Source organism: Leuresthes tenuis, unplaced genomic scaffold (genome assembly GCF_036924035.1).
Source record: "Leuresthes tenuis unplaced genomic scaffold, fLeuTen1.0.hap1 SCAF_24, whole genome shotgun sequence".
Lineage (NCBI taxonomy): Eukaryota > Metazoa > Chordata > Actinopteri > Atheriniformes > Atherinopsidae > Leuresthes > Leuresthes tenuis.
The window spans coordinates 3,948,138-3,967,554 of NW_027325378.1; the positions used below are offsets into that span (position 1 = coordinate 3,948,138).

A 19,417-nucleotide genomic window follows, 5' to 3' on the forward strand; every position below is an offset into this window, starting at 1 on the left:
ACTTAACAAAATGAGAATTTATTTTGTTAACTATTCCAAAACCCTTCCATTAACCCAATATGAACGCCATTAAATTTAAGCTTTGAGCTAGCATGTTAAGCTCAGCAAATAATGTCTCTTATAGTCCAAATATTTGTGGGGTTGGCTATTAATCATAGGGTTTGTCTACTGTAACCCGTTTGGATTATTGGAAAAGGTCTCTCTAATGTAATCCACTGTAATTAAGATGTAATTGAATTTAAAGAGTTAGACTGTTAGACTGTTCATCTGTACCTGAGTGAGTTCATCTGTTTTTGCTCCTTTTCATATTTATGAAAAAGAGCAAAAACAACCCCTAATCTTAACTTGTACTAAAATATACATATATATATATATATACATATACACATATATGTATATTTTAGTATACATATATATATATATATATATATATATATATATATATATATATATATATATATATATATATATATATGAATGAATCAACTTTCCCTAAAGTGGAAGGAGTCTTTCATTTCCAGAATTAAATGACTATTTCCCATCCTTGATCTGCGCTCTCATGAATTAGACAGGAAATATGACGGCTGGATATAGGACTTCAGAGTAGTAAATTCAAAAGCTGTGGCCTTGGGTTGACATTACATTCCCTATGCTTGTAATGAGCCCTCAAACTGCTCCTTTGGCCCTTCGCTGTGCAGCTGAAGAGAGCCAGGCCTCATGATTGTCACACCTCTAGCTGTCCTCGAGCTCTCTTGTCTTTTACTTGACATCCCAGCCGTGATTAAGACAAAAGCCTTCAGAGATCCTTGGGCCATAAGGTCTCAGTGTGTATGGACGAGCTCTGCATCTAATTACTTTAATTAATTAAATTCATGATTTTCCCTAAATTGAACCCATTCATCACCGGCACAAAGCTGTGACCATTAATGATTTAAAGACACCTATAAAGGAATTATTGAGGACAAGAGGTGCTCGGCCCTTTCCTCTTCTTTACTGCATTGATAATTGCTTTGGGCAGTTATTTACAAAGAGAAGCGATGCATTATACTCCTGCTGTGCCCACAACCCGTGATGAAGACCTTTACTGGAGCTGGAAGAGTAAATAAAGTGCCAGGGGTGACCCTGCATCTCAACGCTTGTGGTGCGAATGTGTCCTCCTCTGTGGTTCACGCAACGAGTTGCCGTCTTATCTCGGGTCGGACACAAGACTCCGAGCCCTTGTACTCTAATCCTCTGGTTCCTTAAGCCAGAGCTCTGTACCTCCCGTTGACAGTCAGCTGTGTAATCCTTCAGAGATCTCTGTGCCTGTGCTGTAAGCAAGGCACTGGTTCCCTTGGAACGCCTCCCTGTGCCACTGTACGCCTAGTGAAATTTTCATTTTGACTTTGAACGTTCTAAAAATGTCACTGTGCCTTTGTTTTCACTGATTTCCTCCTGGATGGTAACATGTGTTTGAAGTACTGAGGGGAGGCTGACTTTAGGCATATATAAAACAATTAAATGTGACGCAGGCGACTGGGTTTGAAATTATCTATAAAATAATCTGTGGTGAACTATAAAGATAAGCCGTATAGCCTCTCTGAGCTCTTTTTACCTGTTTTCAATCACTTAATTACACCACACATGTCATTTTTAACTGTGCACATATACTCTTTTTGATTTTCTTTCCTTGTCAGTTTGCCATTGAACTTAGTTTAGTCAAGCCATCTTACAGTTTTTCTAATTTATTATTCCTTGTGTTCCCAGCTTAGTGCTTCCATTTGTGCCCTTTTAATATTTATCTAGTTTTTGCATGTTTTGCTCGTACCTTTTTCCTCCTGTGTTGTTGAAATGCTGACAGATCATACTGCCGTAGAGGCTTATGTTGAATCTGCTTGATTTTATTTCCTTTTAATCTATATGAGTATGTTCAGAGCCGATGCCAGTCTTTTGATGTAGTTGTTTTAGGGAGGTTTTCACTGTGAGACTCGGGAAAGACTGACTATATGATTAAATGATTGCAGCAGCTACTGAGGGAGAGCCATGCCACAAAACATGATCTTGTCAGACCACTGTAAATATGGCCCCGGGTGATCTGACAGATACATCTGACATGTGTCAAATCCTTTTACTGGTATTTTTTTCACAATTGTGACAGAGAAGGATGTCTTTTGTAGACAGTGTGAGAAAGATTGCTGTTCACCTCTCATATTTAAACAAAATTTCAAGCTGTCTTTTCCTCTGCACAGCGAGGCTTTGCTTGGTGGGCAGCGCTCACTCCCCCACCTTGACCCCAGTTACCACTTGACTACTAAAGCTTCCACTTACAGTTCTCATAGTGTTTCATTGATGCTTTCTGACAACATTCTGTCTCTCATTCCTTTTTCTAGAGGCCAGTTTCACTCAGTCTTCTTCAAAATGCCAAGAACTGTGTTTGCAGTTTACCTTGCAGTCTGATACCAGAATCTTTAGTGTTTTGAAGTGACTGTAGACACTTCAGACATCGATTATTTTTATAACTGACACTGCTAGGTGTTATATGGTCAGTCTGAAAGCATACACCTTCAATGTCCCAATATAATACCCGTGAAACAATACAAACTTGTTTTAACAGCACATGGGGTAGTGCTCTCAAATATGAATGCAAAGTTTAGAGCATTGTTGTCCACACTACTAAATTAACTAAATCAAACTAAACTAAAAGAAATCAGTTCCTTTAGTCTTTTATTTTTCACATTTTCTAACTTTCTCGCGACAGAGAAAAAGGGACAGTGGCTGATTTTCAGACCTTTGCGGAGGTAGATAAGATCGCTTTCACATGCAAGTATCGGCCGATCGCCCAAAATTAAGGAAAGATAAGATCTGTTTCACACGCAAGTATCGGCCGATCTCAGATCACCCAAAATTAAGGAAATCGGGGCCAATCAATCGGCCAGCACTCCTAATTTAGAGAGAAATTATCTGGTCGGGTTATGTTCACATTGCGTTTTATACACACCGTTATCGAGGTTTAAAATCATCTCACCATTTGTGTTTATTTCTTTCTATCAAAACCGAAGAGTTCAGGTCACCCTTTTCTGTCTCTTGTATCCAACTTATTGCTTGCCTCCACATTGCCGGTCATAACTCACTTGCGATTAGACCAAAGCTCCCAGTGTGTCTTGGAGCACCATGGCCCCCCCTGGAAGAGCTGGAGGAAGTTAAGGATGTCTGAGCCGCTCTGCTGACTGTGTTGCCACTGTGAAGAGGCAAGATAATGAATGGATGGAAATGTGTTCATTTGGATCAGACATTTTCAGTAGGCAGGTACCTGAAAGCTCTGGCTAGTATGAACACCAATTTGTGGAAAACTGCCTGTGGGCTTCAAACCTGATTCAGACATTAGTTTACTTATTTTTGCAACCATGATAGCATATTTGAAGGGATAAATATGTAAATTACAGCACATCGAACTTCACATCACAATATAGTAAGCCTGGTCTTTTTAAAAACACCAATTCATGATCAGCATTAGCCATTTCCTTGGTGGCACTTTGCAATGTACTTTTCTCCCATAATAATATTTATCATTTTTATGTTTTCTCTCTATTACTGGCATACATGTGCTTGTCAGCTATCACGCCACTAGTTGTTCATTCTGCTGTTCACCAAACAGTACAAGGTCTTCCTTCTCTGTGTTTTTGAGGATCTGTCCTTTGAACAAACCTTAATTACCGATGGAACTAAGGCTTGTTCAAATTTTGGCTACATATTTCATTACAAGATTTATTTTCTGGGCTTAAGAAAGAATTTGAAATGTTTGAAAAGTTCCCATATGGACGGTTGTGGGGGCTGAAATGAAGAGCTACGTGAGGCTCAGTGGTTGTCGCTAAATTTCACAATCTTGGTTTGTGAAAAATTATAAAATAAATATGTGAATGGGGTATTTTTGGATGACCGTGAATATGTCTGGAAGTATTAATGTCGCATGGGAATCCCTACACCAGGTGGGGTTCATCCTATAGACTGAGACGGCACATAAATCTGAGAGCAAACACTCACAGGTCTACTCATCTCGCCATACTTTTCCGCTTTGCCACGCCTACCTCCTCAGCCAACTCAGCTCACCTGTGCATCATTAATCTTCCACTCTCCAAGTAAACCAGTATATAGAAGAATAGAATAGATAGAATAGAATAGAATAGAAAAATACTTTATTCATCCCCCAGTGGGGGAAATTCAAAAAATATATATAAGCTTCCCCAGTTCATTCACTCCTTATTGGATTGTCTTTGCTGCTCCTTTGCAAGACCTTCCAGCCTTTTTCCCTGGTTTGATCACCTGCTGCCAACCGTGCCTGAGTATTGTATTGTGGACTATTGCTGGCTTACCTTCTTCGGCCTGTTTCCTGTGGAGTTTTATGCCTGCTTGGACCTTTAATTTGGTTTGGACTTGTTTTCCTGCTCCCTTCAGTCAGAACTGTTAAATAAATCATATTGAGAACTGACCCAGCTTGAGATCTAACACCTCCCGCTACACAAACTGAGAGACAACCCTGAATAGAAGAAGTAATTTCCTTCTTCCTTACTTTTGGACTTGAGACTTTCACAGTTACAAATCTTTGACTTAATACTTTAATAATTCCTTTTTTAATTGACCTTGTTCCTGTGTCGTTTGCTTTTATTTTGTTTCTATGTCTCAGTGTGTGAATTTGTGGTCGTAAATGAGCACATAAATTAGTTTAGGATCAACAGTCCCTAAATTGCGGGGAGTCTTGCAACCTAAATGTCTTCCGGTTAACTTTTCTCTCAAAATTAGGTTTGAATCTCCACTCCAGTGTTGTTGCTATAACACAAACCATCTCGGAGGAGGGACAGATAGTTTTTCTGGCAATGTTTCCACCATTTTGAACATACAGTATTTTCCATCTAAAGATGATCCTAGAAATAATCTAAACCAGCTTTAGTAAACTGATCAAATATCTAAAACACAAACTGCTAAAGCACAGCTTATCATTATGGAGGTGACTGTCTTTCTATTTTTTTTCCACATCCACCTACTAAGTAGAATGGCCTCGGGATGTTGTTGTCACTCATTTGCATTTGCTTGCATTATGAGCGTGAGGAAGACCGGTCCAAAACCTCAGAGGAAATCTTAACCGTGTGGTCATCGAGGAGTGATTTTAAAACAGACGGATAAAAGGAATACCTACAGTATTAAATGCTAATGTGATGTCAACAGGATACGAACTGCCAAGTCTGTAGAACAGCTATATATGCATAACACGTTTATTTGCTCTGGGTTAGATCACTAATGTGCTGCCTGGTTCCACTACTTTTCTCCAGACTGAAATATCTATTATCTATGATGTTAAAATGACAGTCTTAATGTTTGATTCAAACATTAAGGAATGTCGGAGAACAAATTAAAAGGACTTTGGCAATTACTTAATTATACCACTGACTTTGGTGAACCTTTGACTCATCCAGCACCAAAAATCTGTGAAATATCTCTTAATCCAAATAGACACATTAGAACATTAGTCATTCATTAGGGTCAATCCTAATTAGGTGAGTGATCCGCCTTTATTAGTGCAACAAATGCTACTTTCATTCTGTTCTGGGAGTAGCATAGCCACTGGGACTGGGACTTAACCTATGGATACAACCACAGAAGGGAAGAAATAGTCCATATCTAACATGTTTATCGCCATTTCTTGTTAAAATTTGATGTTTTTGGAGGCTTTCTCAGATCACCTCCCCAGCACTCTACAGCCAAATCCCTGTAAAATTATTACGGACAGCATTCAGCTGAGAGCTCCAGCCATCAACAGGTTACACTGAACTGCTTTCTCAGCAGTATTAGTATCTTTACCTATGTCCTAAATGGTATTCTAAATGGTACAGCTGCAATTTTCTGACCACTCTATTTTTTTTATCAGGAATCAGTTACTTGTGTCGGGGTTCTGTTTGGTGTTTATGTTTATTGTGTTACTGTGAGAGATAGAATGAGTGGTCAGACTCAAAAAACACTACCTAATGCCTGATGTGGATACAAGAGAGGCAGAGCATCATGGACACTCCAGACATTACAGATGGCCGAATGTGGGCTTGGTGTGCAAGAGCCCCTATGTCTTATCCCAGTGAAGGGGAAGGTTGTAACAATGGAACTTGTTGTGTCATATATTTGGTGTACTCAAACACCATCAGCTCTGTAGGACCAAAGCTGAGCCCTTTTCAGCTTTTTAACTGTGTTATTTTTCGGTGCATAAAGCTTAAATGCATAACAAAAGAATATATGCACAAAACAATCCATGTGTTTGTTTTAACAGTAGGTTTCAAAATGCAAACATGTTAAAACAGCCTGTAAGTGAGCTAGAACCATGTTGAATAATGAAAACCAAACTAATATTGACCTGACTTTATACAAACTTTGTTTCGTTTACATTTTTTTACCTTACTGAATAATTTATAGCCTCCTGCTCCATTCTGCATGCCAATGCTGGGTCGTCTCGCGTATACTGCTCATTGGAGTCTGCAGGTTGTCTTTACGGTGTGTTCAAGTTTCTTTCCCCTGACGCCGCCCACATGGGGAGGAGGTCTACCATTACTGCTTGTTCTTGGCATTGGTTTATTTTTTAATACAAATAAGTGAGGTGAACTAAGACCATGTCACAGAGTTTCTTCAAAACAAGCAACACTTCAACAACTTTCAGTGGTCCGCTGAGGCAGACTACAATCCAGAACAATGAGCAGTTGTTGACTCCATAGGCTACAAAGCCACACGAAGAACAATGTTATTGTGTTACTATTTGATAAATGGACTGTACGTATGTTGTGCTTTTCTAGTATTCCAGTTGACCACTTAAAGCGCTTTTAAACTACAAGCCAAATTCACCCACTCACACAGGTTAAACAGCATTTTCTTTATCACAAACAGTCACACACCGATGGACGCATTAGAGGTAATGCAGTGCACAAAAAACAGACACAGTTTTATTCATTTAATCAAGGTTACAGTGGTGACAGATGTAAGTCTGCCACAGGGGCAATCAGAGCTTAGAATTAAAACATCTGATCCACTTTTCTTTGGCTTGGAATTACCAAAGGGCATTACTGTCTTTTTCTGCCTCAGCTCATTTGCTGCAGATTTAAGCAGCTATGCAGGTACATCGCTGTCAGCTTTTTATCTCCCACTATCTAGGAAGACAGACAAATGTAGTAGCACAGAGAGAATGTGTTGTAACCACCATCCCCTGTCAGACAATTTTTAGGCATCTATAGCAGCATGGCAGCTTGAAATAAGCATAAATGAAATTCCTCACATTTCACTTGAGAGCTCATCAGGAGTACTTTCTCATTTAAGACAAGTCACCAAATGCAATCTTTAGAATGAAACTGCTTCCTTTTAAACCCTTGAATCGGGTTAATGATCAGATACGTCTCAGCCAGAGTGAAAGTTGCCTTTTACTGATTGGAACCAACGTGCTCTTTTGCACATGCGTGAACCACATGAGGTTGACATCATGCGTTTCCTGCGAGGGTTCAAACGCGACAACAAAACAGGTCTGTTTCTGGGAGAGCTTAAAAGCTATCTTTTTTAACAGCTCCATCATCTGAAAGGCTGAAAACAAGTCGGAAAAGTTGAACAAAGCTGGAATCCACCGATCGACCGACCTTAGAGGAAAGACATCCTACTGCAAGGTTGAAAGTCAAATGAAATTTAGTCAGAAGTCAATCCGACCCAGCCAGTTTTTTATGGTAACTGTTTGCAACATATGATTCAGCTTCATCTTATTTGTTTTCCATTCTTCTTCCTTTGTTATAGCTCACACAGATCAACAAGCATGACTCACGCTAACAATGCTTAGAGTCACCAATTCACACCAGTGCACGACAGTAAAAGGTTAAGGAGTGAGTCTTAAAAGTCTATCACCGTTACCGTGACGACACGTCATGCCATTACCACTTAGAGAAGTGATCCCCGGCGGTTTGATATTTAGATTGACTCATCCTCATCTTCAGTGACCAGAAGGCTCATGACTGCAGCCATCGTCCCAAACCCTGCTCATGGTGGGAGCCTCCGTCGGGCATGTGTGTCTCGTTTGAACGTACAGAGGTGGTTAAAGGGGTTAAAGTTGGTGCACCACTTACACTCCTCTGGTTTGGCAACAGAGGTATTAAAGTCAGTTGACTTTGCAACACCAGCGTTGAGCCGTCTATGTTCAGTCTGCATAAAGAAAGGGGAACAGCAGCGGCTGCCCGCTTTGGGAAAAGAGCTTCATTCTAAGGTTATAATGGGAGAGGAGCCACATGTTCCACTGAATTTCTATAAGTCAAATACTCCAATACTTCAGCGATTGTGAAGAAAGGTTATGGCTTGTTTTTATCCTTACTAGTCCTCTTCTTAATATCCTTACTAGAATTATCACTCACCCTTACTCATGTGTGCTGCCATTACAACGAAAGCAAGCCTGAACACAGTGAAATTAAAACGTGAAGTCTTAAGAGGCTCATGACAGAACGTGTTTAAGAAGGAGCTTAACCGAGCAATTTCACGTGGAAGATTGGGAAAGAAATAAAATCGATCACCTGCTCCTTAGTTTTTATCTTTATGGTGAACACGATGCTTCTGCTTATTTGCTTCCTTTCAATTTTCACCCTTTTATTCTCTAATTCTCATATCTTATTCTTGAGGCCTCTCGTGAATAATTTGTATTTCCATATGTGCAACACAAATACCTTTTATTTGCCTTGACAAATGTTCCAAGGGGACGGGATGGCTTCAGGAATCAAAACAAAAGGATTTAAGAGCAATACCTTAAAAGCAAAGATGTGCGTGCTTTCATTAATTGACTAAATTAGTTAAAAATAGGCCGGTTCAATAAGCACATTGTCTGAATCTCCCCCAACAGGCAAAGAGATGAAGTCAAAGAGAAATTGGGACAAAGTTATGGCTCTATATCAAAGACAAATAGGTAGGCTCACCTAAGGGCGACATCTCTGGCACCCCTGCCAGGTACGGCCCATCGAGAAACTTGGGCTCATTATCGTTGATGTCCTGCACCTTAACCACAAACTCAGACCTGGGCTCCACAGGTAAGTTGGTGAGTCGGTCGACAGCTTGAGCTTGAAGGGTGTAGTAAGCCTGGGCCTCGCGATCAAGGCGCTTTGTGGCGTGGATGTCTCCGGTGTTTTCGTCAATGGTGAAGATGGAGGTGGCGCCCTCGCCAGATAACACATACTTCACCTTTCCGTCCCCTTTGTCCACATCTGAGTGCAGCTGTTGAAAGAAAGGAAACCAGAAGGCAGCCATATAAAACACTTAATAATCCGTTGGGGCAAAACATCTTTCATATTTTAGTGGTGATACTTGGCTTAATAAAAGATGACTTGAGGGCTTCTGTCTCACAGGACTGCTGCACCAGCAATGATTAAATTATGATTATACCAGAAAGGTTGATACTACACTTTACCTATTCAGAGATAACAAGCTCAAATTCGTTGATTGGACTGGATTAGAATTTAAACCATGTTGCATTTTACTACATTTCACATCGTTCGCATAATCTAACACATTTCAAACTATCAAACGCAGTCAAAAGCTAGAATGCATTATAAATTATTTAACATTCAAACCATGTAAAGTTTCACCCACATGTCAGTACTAATACACACAAAGAAGAACAGCAAATACATGGTGTTTATTGGACAAACATTCAAATCAGATCAAAAGATCAAAACAGGCATTTATGCATAATTTAGTTTTCACAAAACTCACCATGATTTGCATTTTGCCACAAATAATAGAATGAAATGCAGCCACTTACTGTAATGGCAGCATTACTAATATAATGGTCATTATAAATCGAATTAGTGATATTCTATTAAACCTCCTTACAATAACAGGCTCATCTAGAATGATGAACACTACAAAGTGCATCTGAATCAATACAACAGCAGCGATCCACCAAACTGAGTTGTTTTTTTCACATTTTCCACCGAGATATTCATCACTGCTGCAGAGATAAAGGTTTCCTCGGGAAACATTTGTACACTCTTTTAAAAGATTTATTCAAAGTCCTTTAAATGTGCCATGTAAAGCTGAGATGGGAACCGTTCGGCTTCAGGAGAAAACCTTCTATCAGGTGAGGCTTTGTCAAAATGTCAGCTCGGAGACTGAAACCACCAGTGAAAGCATGCTGGCATCTCCCTCATCTTCAACAGTTCCTTCTTATTGCCATTAAAAGCAGACATGTGCTGGTCCACAAGCAAAAGGATTTAACCGAGAACATGCCCCAAGATACACTCCAGTTAGAATTAATACTCTTGGCATCTCTGAATTTCAAGTAAGTAATTAATAACTTGTTCATAAATAAAAGCAAACGATTCAGACTTTAATTGTAGTCCGCAGTCAAAAGTCAAAAGAAAAACAACTGTAAGAAAACTGATCATCTGATACAAATAATGGAAATTCTTTGCAGGAATTACAATGATATTAGTATTAATGTTAGTTTGTGCCACTTTAGACCTTGAGCAACATTTGTAGGCTTAGATACAAGTTATTTTTGTCCTTGTGTCTGAATGGGCTTGAAAATTCAACCCTCAGTAAAAGTTTTAGATTAGATCCGAACTTCTCCCTGGATCCTTTTTCTTTTGAATCATTCTGATAAATGCTCCTTAACTGTAAATGTCTTGGCAACCGTCTGATTTGATCCCACATCATGCTAAAGCCTCCACCGTGTTTTACGGTAAATATGAGCTTCATTTTCTCACAAAAAAACTAATGAACTCTACCGTTAGTTTTGGCAATCCAGAGAACATTATTCCACAAACAAAGTGCAAACGCATGTCTGGCATTTTTATTGCTTTTCTGGCTTCTTCTTTGACCTTTGATGGCCTACTTGGTCCATCGAACAGTGTATTATACAGCCTGAAACCACCGCACCAGATCGCTAGACTAGCCCGAAGCTCTTTGCATGACCTGTGTGTTTCTTTTCTATCAGCAACAACCTCCACAGGATTAAATTGACTTTCCTCTCAGGTTTTTTTGCTGTGATGCTTCTTGATCTTGTGTCTTTGTTTCTGCTAACCTTTGGATCTGTTGTGTGTTGTTTTTATAATATCAGATCTTCACCACTGTGTAAAAGAAACAATAAATTATTTCATGCTGTTAAAAACATCATTAATTAAAGAAGACCATGGCTGAGTCAGAAAGGGACTCATTTAAATTTATATTTTGGAAGCCTATTTGCGGTTGTTCTTGAATAACTTTGACTTGTTTTTTATATTCTGATTGATTCCGAAATTGGTTCATTTGCATTTATTTCTTCCAAGTCGTGTCAGTAATTATGAACAGACAGTAAAGAATCTCACTTTAAATCCACTGGCCCAGCAGGATGGCACTATATCTACAACGATCCATGTTTATCTCAAGGTGCTGCCATTTCAAAAGTGAACTTATTAATAGGACTTGTTCTGATGTTGCACTGACAGCCAAACTGTGCACGGGTTTAAGAGGTTGACATTCTTATAATGAACCTTTGTAGTTGCCACAACAATGTTCTGCTGAAGACAGAGATTAAATCTCAGAGGAGCAAGTCAAGATTTTAAAGCTGACCTTTAGACCCACTCCAAAGCAAGACTCCAACAAAAAAGCCCTTGAATAATTCTGACGAAAGGAATTAAAATTATCACGACAAGTAACCAACCTTGAATAATCCCATTTGAAGTCTGAGTAGTGTTGACGGCCGATGACAATATATCTGAGGGGAAGGCCGTTGTTGGTATTGAAAGATGGGCAAACAGAGCGTTTTAGCTGTCAACACTTAGCAGAGAGCACATTTCTGCCTTCATCACATCAAACAGCAGAGCACACAAAGCGAGTGCATGATTTCCTTGATTCTTGACATTCAGCGTTAAAACTTTACAGAATAAAGCTTCAATTGAGGCCCTAACATCTGCGTTTCAGTGATGCTTTCAATCTACACATTTCAAATGTTGTTTCTCCCGATCAATAATATGAAGAAGGATAAGCCTAAATGAATGTATCTGCCAAAGCAAACGCTGCTCTGACTGCTCGACTCGAAGCTCTCTATTTCTGAGGCTAGTGTAACAGACAAAGGGCAGCATCAAGTTTACAATTCTGATGATTGCAAGGTACCCATGACTCGAATCTGGCTAAAGATCATCAGAGGAAATGGTATCAATAAGAAAATGACCCTTTGCATGTTTTCTGTTCATGAATGACTTGGAATAATATCTAGTTTTTGTAAGAAATGTGAATCCACTGCAGGCAGCAGATCATGTCAAAAACATTTATGCCCCAGTTGAGACTCTACTGTTAAGATTACAGAGCAGGGCAACATTTCACACTCCTTCCCTTCAGCTGTGCCTTGAGATTTAGTTGTTTAAAAGGATAATAAATGGTTTAAATGCCCCTTTCTGCGCACACAACAGCTGTGTCAAACTACTGGAAGCTAAATCACATCTTACTTTGGTTTGGATGCAGCCGATGCTGCATTGTTTCAAGCAATTCCACAAAAAAAAAAAAACACTAAACGAGCTGCCATGTGACCTGCTCTGAAGAGGAAATGTCTGATTGTAGCAACGAGTGGATCAACATACTGAAAGAGAGTTTCTTTTTGTCGGGAACTGCGTGGACGGTTGCATGAGTTAATCACATGAGTCCTGCCCTAAGCCAGGCTGGAATGTTTTACTGGTTAAAAAGGTCCCAATGAGGAATTAAACATGTAGTGTGAGCCATTAACATCTGTTTGCATCTGTCCTACTCACCATGCTCTCATATACTGTTGTTCTATACAGCTGAAATGAGTCCAATTGAATAAGACTACAGCTAAACATCATCGTGAGGCTATTAGAGGGACATTCTGAGTAAACACACCCCTGTTTAATCAATATGTTTATCAGTGTTGTCATAGAGAGAAAAAAGTTGGCAGCAATGAGAAGAAATGAGAGTCTAGTTTACCCAAATTTGCTGGCAGACATGGAAAGAGTGTTGATCAGACTGATGAGGAGTCTTAATATCACCCAGCCCGTCTCACCACCAAAATACTTGGAAAAATGTCTCGTTATGCCATCTTTAAAACAAATCGTGTGGTCATGATTCAGCTAAATCTAGAAGCAGATTCAGATCATTTTTCCCCGTTCTACCAGACAGTCACCACTTGTCCTTATCAGGCTTCCTTCAGAAACCCGACGTGACACTGAAGAGACACGTAACCAATAACAACCAGTAAACACAACCCTTTGAGTCAATTTCCCCCGCACCCAGCAGCATTTAGCTGCTTTGCTTTTCGTGTGTCTTAGTAAACTCATAACTCGTAAGATAACAAGCCTGCCAGCACCTCTTGCTCTCGGACATGTGACATTTGGGTTCAGGAATTCTCCTCTTGCACAATCTGTGGCTGAGGTCAGCAGCTAACTATGACGAGTGAAAGAAGACAGGGCAAAGGCTGGCTCTCTTTCTTCTTCAGCTGCCTGATGCTTTGCCAGAACTTCTTTGATGCAAAGAGACTTTTAATATTCTTGCCACACCTCAGCTGGAGCTTAGGAGCAGAAAAATATGCAGCACAAGTTTATCGGGAGAATTATATTGAAGCAGTTTGATAATTGTCCATTGTTGGGACTATAGCACAGGAACACTTTATACGGCACTTTTCAATTAAACACCCTCCTTTCTTGTTTATTGCAGCCTCGAACCGATTTTTATTTATATTACAATGCACTCGTACAAGATGATTGTTGAAACTCTTCTTTCAATTTATCTGTAAATGTCAACATCTCATTATGGGATAAATCACAGTGTTATTTCAGATTCCAAGCCGGCGCTGCAGGGGTGCAGAATGATTAGGTCAATATTATTTTGTTGGTGCAGACAGAGTACATGTTGAACAGCGGATACAACAGCAAAGGTCTTTTATTAATGGAATCCATCTGCTCGCTGATGGATGTCACACTGAGGGCACGATGATTGCATTGGCTGTGTCCTCAAGCCTAAGCGTGCATATGTGGCCTCTCTTATAGAGCTCACCGTGTTTATTCACCATCTCCCACTGTCAAAGTAAAGCCCAGGTAAACTGTCACTCCTGGAGAGAGTCAACATTTAATCTAGAGGAAGCCATCCGTGGCAGTTCGTTTCCAGTGAATGCCATGGACACGAAGGACAAAGGAGACGGGCCACAAAGCATGCAAGTCAGGTCAGGGGTCAAGCCCACCATGAGATCTTTTCAGGGAACAGCTTGGCTTCATTTCAGACTTTCTGTCTGCCGGTGCAAGACACAACAGAGGAGCTTCTGGCCCACATCTCTAAATCTAATCATTTCTGAGCACAGCATAAAATATGCATAGTGAGAAGTTCTGATTAAGAGTACAGCCTGATCAAATACTTTTATCTCTCTTTAACCGTTACAGCTCAATTTCAGGTGCTATTTGAAGTCTGGAGCCAAATACATATATAATACAGCTATAAACTATAGCTGGTTAACTTGCAAAGATGTAAAAAAATGTCCTTTTTCTTTCCCTCGCTCACAGTGAGCATGAAAACAGCTGCAGCACGGTTCAGCACGGCAGTGTAGCTCAAAGGCACTCCCGGGGATTGTGAGGAGGGATGGGATGTGAACACGAACCTTTCTGAAATCAGTGCTGACACTTATCGTCACTTTGTGTGCCGGCAGTTCTCTGGGGACCAGCCTGTTAGCTTTGTGTTTGCTTGTTTACCGTGTAGTGAGGGAGAAGGGTGAAAAGCATGAAAGACCCCAAAACCACCCACTGATTCATGTCTGTCCTTTCATTAGATCTGCTGCACAGTGCGTTTCAGCATTTGAATTTTCAGTTTTGACATTATGTGCAACAAGAACACACATGATAGAACGTGTGCACTTCTGTTTTGTTCCAATTTCGGTCAGTGTGGCTCGGCTCAGTGCAACACCAAAGGGAGAAACATCTGGGGTCTTCAATCAGAAGAAAAAGTAAGTGCAAATAAAGATTCTCAAAGCCCGAGACCCGAGAGTGTTTTAAGAGTTCTGTATGTCTCTATCACTCTCTCAGGAGAATAAAATGTCTTCTGCTCAAAAAGCTGTGCACTAACATGGACAAAGGTGTGAGCAATACTCCATCCAGCACACTGAAACAGCCTCTGCCAAAGCTAAAGAGCCCTCAATCAGCAGAGCAGCTCAAACAGCTGGGCCAGTAGCAAGCTTGTGCAGGATGCATCTGAAGAAGAACAGGGGTGCCGTGTCCTGCAACCCTTCCCGAAGTGCAGATCATGCTTTCGTTTGTTGGCCGGTTAATAAAAGTTACTCTTTGGCACATGATGTTCAACCTGCAGGAAGTTCATAGTCCTAAAAAAAGACAAACATGAAAGTCAAATAAAAACAGAACAGCAGACGGGGCAAAGAAGGGTCACAGAGGAGGAAAAAAGAGGTGAAAATGCAGACTGGGGCTGCAGAGCAGCTGTCACTGACAGCGGCTCCTGACATGCTTGGCTTTTCATCTATTCACTGAGCCATGTTCTGGTGAGTAGCCATGGTGCTGTGCTTTCAGAGAGGTTCATCGGCTCAGCAGCTCCCCTTTCACTTCAGGTTCGGAGGAGGGGAACCAGCGGTTGTTATGGAGATGCTGATGGCTGTCACGCAGTGGTGCACAGATGTATAGGATCTGTATGCACACTTACACTTATTATGCCTGAAATAAATTAATTCTGTGTTTGACGAGTACTCTGTCTTCTGTTCTATATTTGTATTTTTGGTTTATTTTGGTGCGTTGTTTCAATCTACAGGGTCATAAGTGGCACGTCCTGTCATAACAAAACGCGCCATATTTGTGAAGGCGATCTCATACAAACAACTTTTCTCATGACATGTATCCCATAGAGAGGATGAATTCTCAAAAGAGAATGAAATAGAAAGTGAATGCATCATTCCTCACATTAAACCACAGGAAACAACTCACTCTAAGTGATTTCAGCAGCTGTCAAGGTCGTGGAACAATGCTGAATCGCAGAATCTCACACCAGAGAAGCCAGTTCAAGCCTACTTCACTCTGGGTTGGTTAGGGGAAGGCTTAAAAACACATGGTATGAGTTAGATATACTTGGGATAATCATGTGTGATTATGTGTGGTACGTCTGTAGGGACGGGGCACCATCTTGTGACTTTTTGCTTCTTTTTTTTTGTTTTTGGTGACAAAGTATCTGTCGACATTCATTGTTAAGTGTGATGGAAAAGAAGATGGGGACAAAGCGGGCTTTACTGCACTGCCTCTTGCCATCTTGTGCACTGCAAACCAAGCTGTTGGATTGATTGAACGCACTTTGCGTGAGTTTAAAAGCTACAAATGAAAGGAAACTGATGAACAGCTTTAATGTGCCGGGGTGTCAGATCTATTAATTAACAAGCTGATGACTTGACAAAATCAGAACCCCGCCTCCACCCCACACACTTTTCATCCCAATTATTTAAAATATACCAAATATTAAACTTCCAGAAACATGCAGCTGTGCTCGTTAAACTGAGTCAGAGCGAGTGTGTTTTTATCAGTTTCCGTGTGAATAATTAAGACTCGCTGTAATCTCAGGCCTTGTTATAATTGTCTTTTTGTGTATATGCTTAGTGTTTGATCAGGCAAGTGTAAAAACTGACTGAGTGATGATTTAAGAGGTTGGTCCAACAGCATGTGCCTAAAAGCACAACCCTGAGCGTTAGCATGAAGCCTCAGTTTAAGCATGACCCCAGAATGTGGCACGTAACCGAAACAATGACCCCAAAATTCAGTGTGGCGTGACATTTAATTCAAATTCTTTTCTTCTCATCAGTGAGAATGACTGCCGGATTATCAGTGCCCCCTCTTCCTGGGGGACTGGTTCATAAAACATCACTTTTCAGCATGTGCTATTACATGAGATGAGTGCATAAATATCAGGCCTTACTCAAGGTCTCTTTCATAAATGTGCGCACACATGCTGGCTGTCTTATAGCCAAGTTGGCACGCTGGTCATTTGGTGGGAGCTGATACAGGCTACCTGTACACAGCAGGCCAAATATACACCAAGCGAGGCCCGTATTTGCTTGTTCTGCGTCTGAACGCACAGGAGATGAAAGACGTCGCAACTAGCATCCCTGACATTTTTGTTTAACGTTTCTGACAGCTGAACTGCCAGGTGTGTAAAAGAGAAAAAAGCAGCCGCACTGCCAGTTGAAGGTGGTGCGTCGGAAGTTGAAATATGTATGTTGGCAGAGACAGCAGTTGAAATATAAACTAAAGTAACTGAAGTGTCACTTTAGTTTCCTCAAAAGAGTAAGACATGTTTCCGTAGCTCTGTAACCCTGGTCTAAAATAAGTTGATTCCAAATGCAGCAGGAAGGTAATGTAAAATGACGTAAATCAGTACAAACGGATACATTTGTCTGATGGCTTGACAGCAGGCACAAAGCAAAGCGCAGGCAGCTCTTTTTGGAAGATAAATACGAAAACGCTGAGGAGCAGTTTTCAGCAGGGAAAAGGCTGCTTTGTCTCTCAGGTGGCAACTGTTCACGCAAGAGAATCACTTCTCCAGTGAAAGTCAGAAAAATGATTGTTAGGATTCTGACTGCCATTCATACACTTATTTTCCTCCGAGAGCAGCAGCTTCTGCACCTGCTGGCTGACTCATAAAACTGGAGAGATAGAGGCTCTGTTTCGGATGGGAAAAAGAACAACCAGTTACTTATTCAGTCATTCCATCAAAATAATAAGTTAAAAACTAACATGAATGTGGGTGTAACTTACATCTATTCATCCGCTGGTCTGGGGCTAATGAAACATTAAGACACAGAACAGAGACTGCCGACGGCGGAAAAGACGCCCTGGTTGTGAGATGAATAAAAAACCATTAGATCTGTCAGGAAACAATGGAGCTGGCTGTCTCAAGATGGTGAAAATTTGAGGGTTGAAAAAACATGAGGTCGAAGTCCAAATCACACTGGAATGAATGAATATTGATTGAGGCAATTTACTCATTTTATGGATTTGCAATAAACGCGTGCAGCGCATTTAAGACCACACGTTTAAAGCCGAGAATTGAACAATTAGGAAAAATAATTAGACTAATTTAACTAGCAGCATCTGTAATTCACCTCGGCCCATCTGAAATGTGAGCTCTGTGAACCTTTATTTAAATCATGGTGAGTCCAATATGACACCCTGTCAATGAAATGAACGATGCAACGTCACCACAGATATTTATCTTATGGAAGGAGAGAGCTGCCTCTTCGTTTCTTTGACATTGTCTTTCTCTTTCACTGAATCTTTGTACAATGTACAACATTAAGAAAAAAAGCAACACAACATAAATTTATTTAGGGCATCCAAAGTCAATTCACATGCAGGCTCACTACACCCGTTTCGATAATTAATTCAGTGGTGTTGACAGTTCTAAAATATCTTTCAAGTTGCCAATGCCTCTTAACTTTCTGTTTGTGATCATGATTGACTGCAGCTGGAAGCTTCTCTGCGCCAACATGAAAAGTGTTTGTTGGAAAGCTCTGATTGTACACACAATGTGAGATTGGAAAGTCAAGAGCTCTGAGCGATTGGAAGAAAGACGTTTGTGGCGATGTCTGTTGGGGAGATTCTGCAGATTTCAGGACTGCTTGTGAATAAAAACTGTGCAAGTTCACGCCATTTGGAGACAGCAGCCACTCTGTTACTATTAACCGAGGGGTTCGGATGGTCAGGAGAGCTGCAAAATCCTCCAACCCACAGCAGATTTCATGATCTGCGAGCTGCTGAAGCACCACTGTTAGTGTTTACAGTGCAGCCCGTCTCATATCACCTCCACTACACTGCACCAGACATTTTTATTCCACTGTTATTTGTCTATCAAATGAAACAAGAACGTAGAAATTCCCACAAAAGCTGCCGACCAAAAGGTGGCGATAGCACCTACAATAACAATTCATTAAACTACAAGAGGAGAACATTTTCAGCATATCTAATGAGCTGAAAACGTCTGAATCAAAGCATTTGTTCGTGCAGAAGCGTAGAGGTGTTGCTCAGTAGTTTAAAGCAATGAAAGGCTGGGAAAACATCTGAAAAGCTGGTACACAGTGCATGCTCACCACAAAAAGCAACAGTGGGCATGCTCCAAGAAGCCTGAGACACCTGAAACATCAGTCTGTGGTGTACAAACAGCTGAACCGAGAAAGGAGTTAGCAAAAATCCTCACTTTGCACCTCTCATCCACAAGAAGAAAGCACGTTACATGCACTCTAACACAGATACTTTAACATCCCGACTATAGAAAAAAACCTGCGGTTATCAAAATGCTCTGGTTAGTGTGTTCAGGACCGAAGATGCTGCACCTGCTCCAAAAGAGGCGCCTTAGAGCGGGAGTCAAGTTTGCACCTGACCACATGGACAAAGAAAAAAGCCCTCTGGAGAAAAGTCGTATTGCCAGATGA

General features: G+C 40.7%; 1 protein-coding gene across 1 annotated transcript in view; it reads right to left on the reverse strand.

Moving 5' to 3' along the window:
- Window positions 1–19,417, reverse strand: part of LOC140284630 (cadherin-7-like) — a 118,584-nt gene that overhangs the window by 61,568 nt on the left and 37,599 nt on the right. Inside the window, exon 3 of the mRNA XM_072378545.1 lies at window positions 8,946–9,240. Coding sequence (XP_072234646.1) covers window positions 8,946–9,240 — 295 coding nt within the window. The remainder of the gene's footprint in view (window positions 1–8,945; window positions 9,241–19,417) is intronic.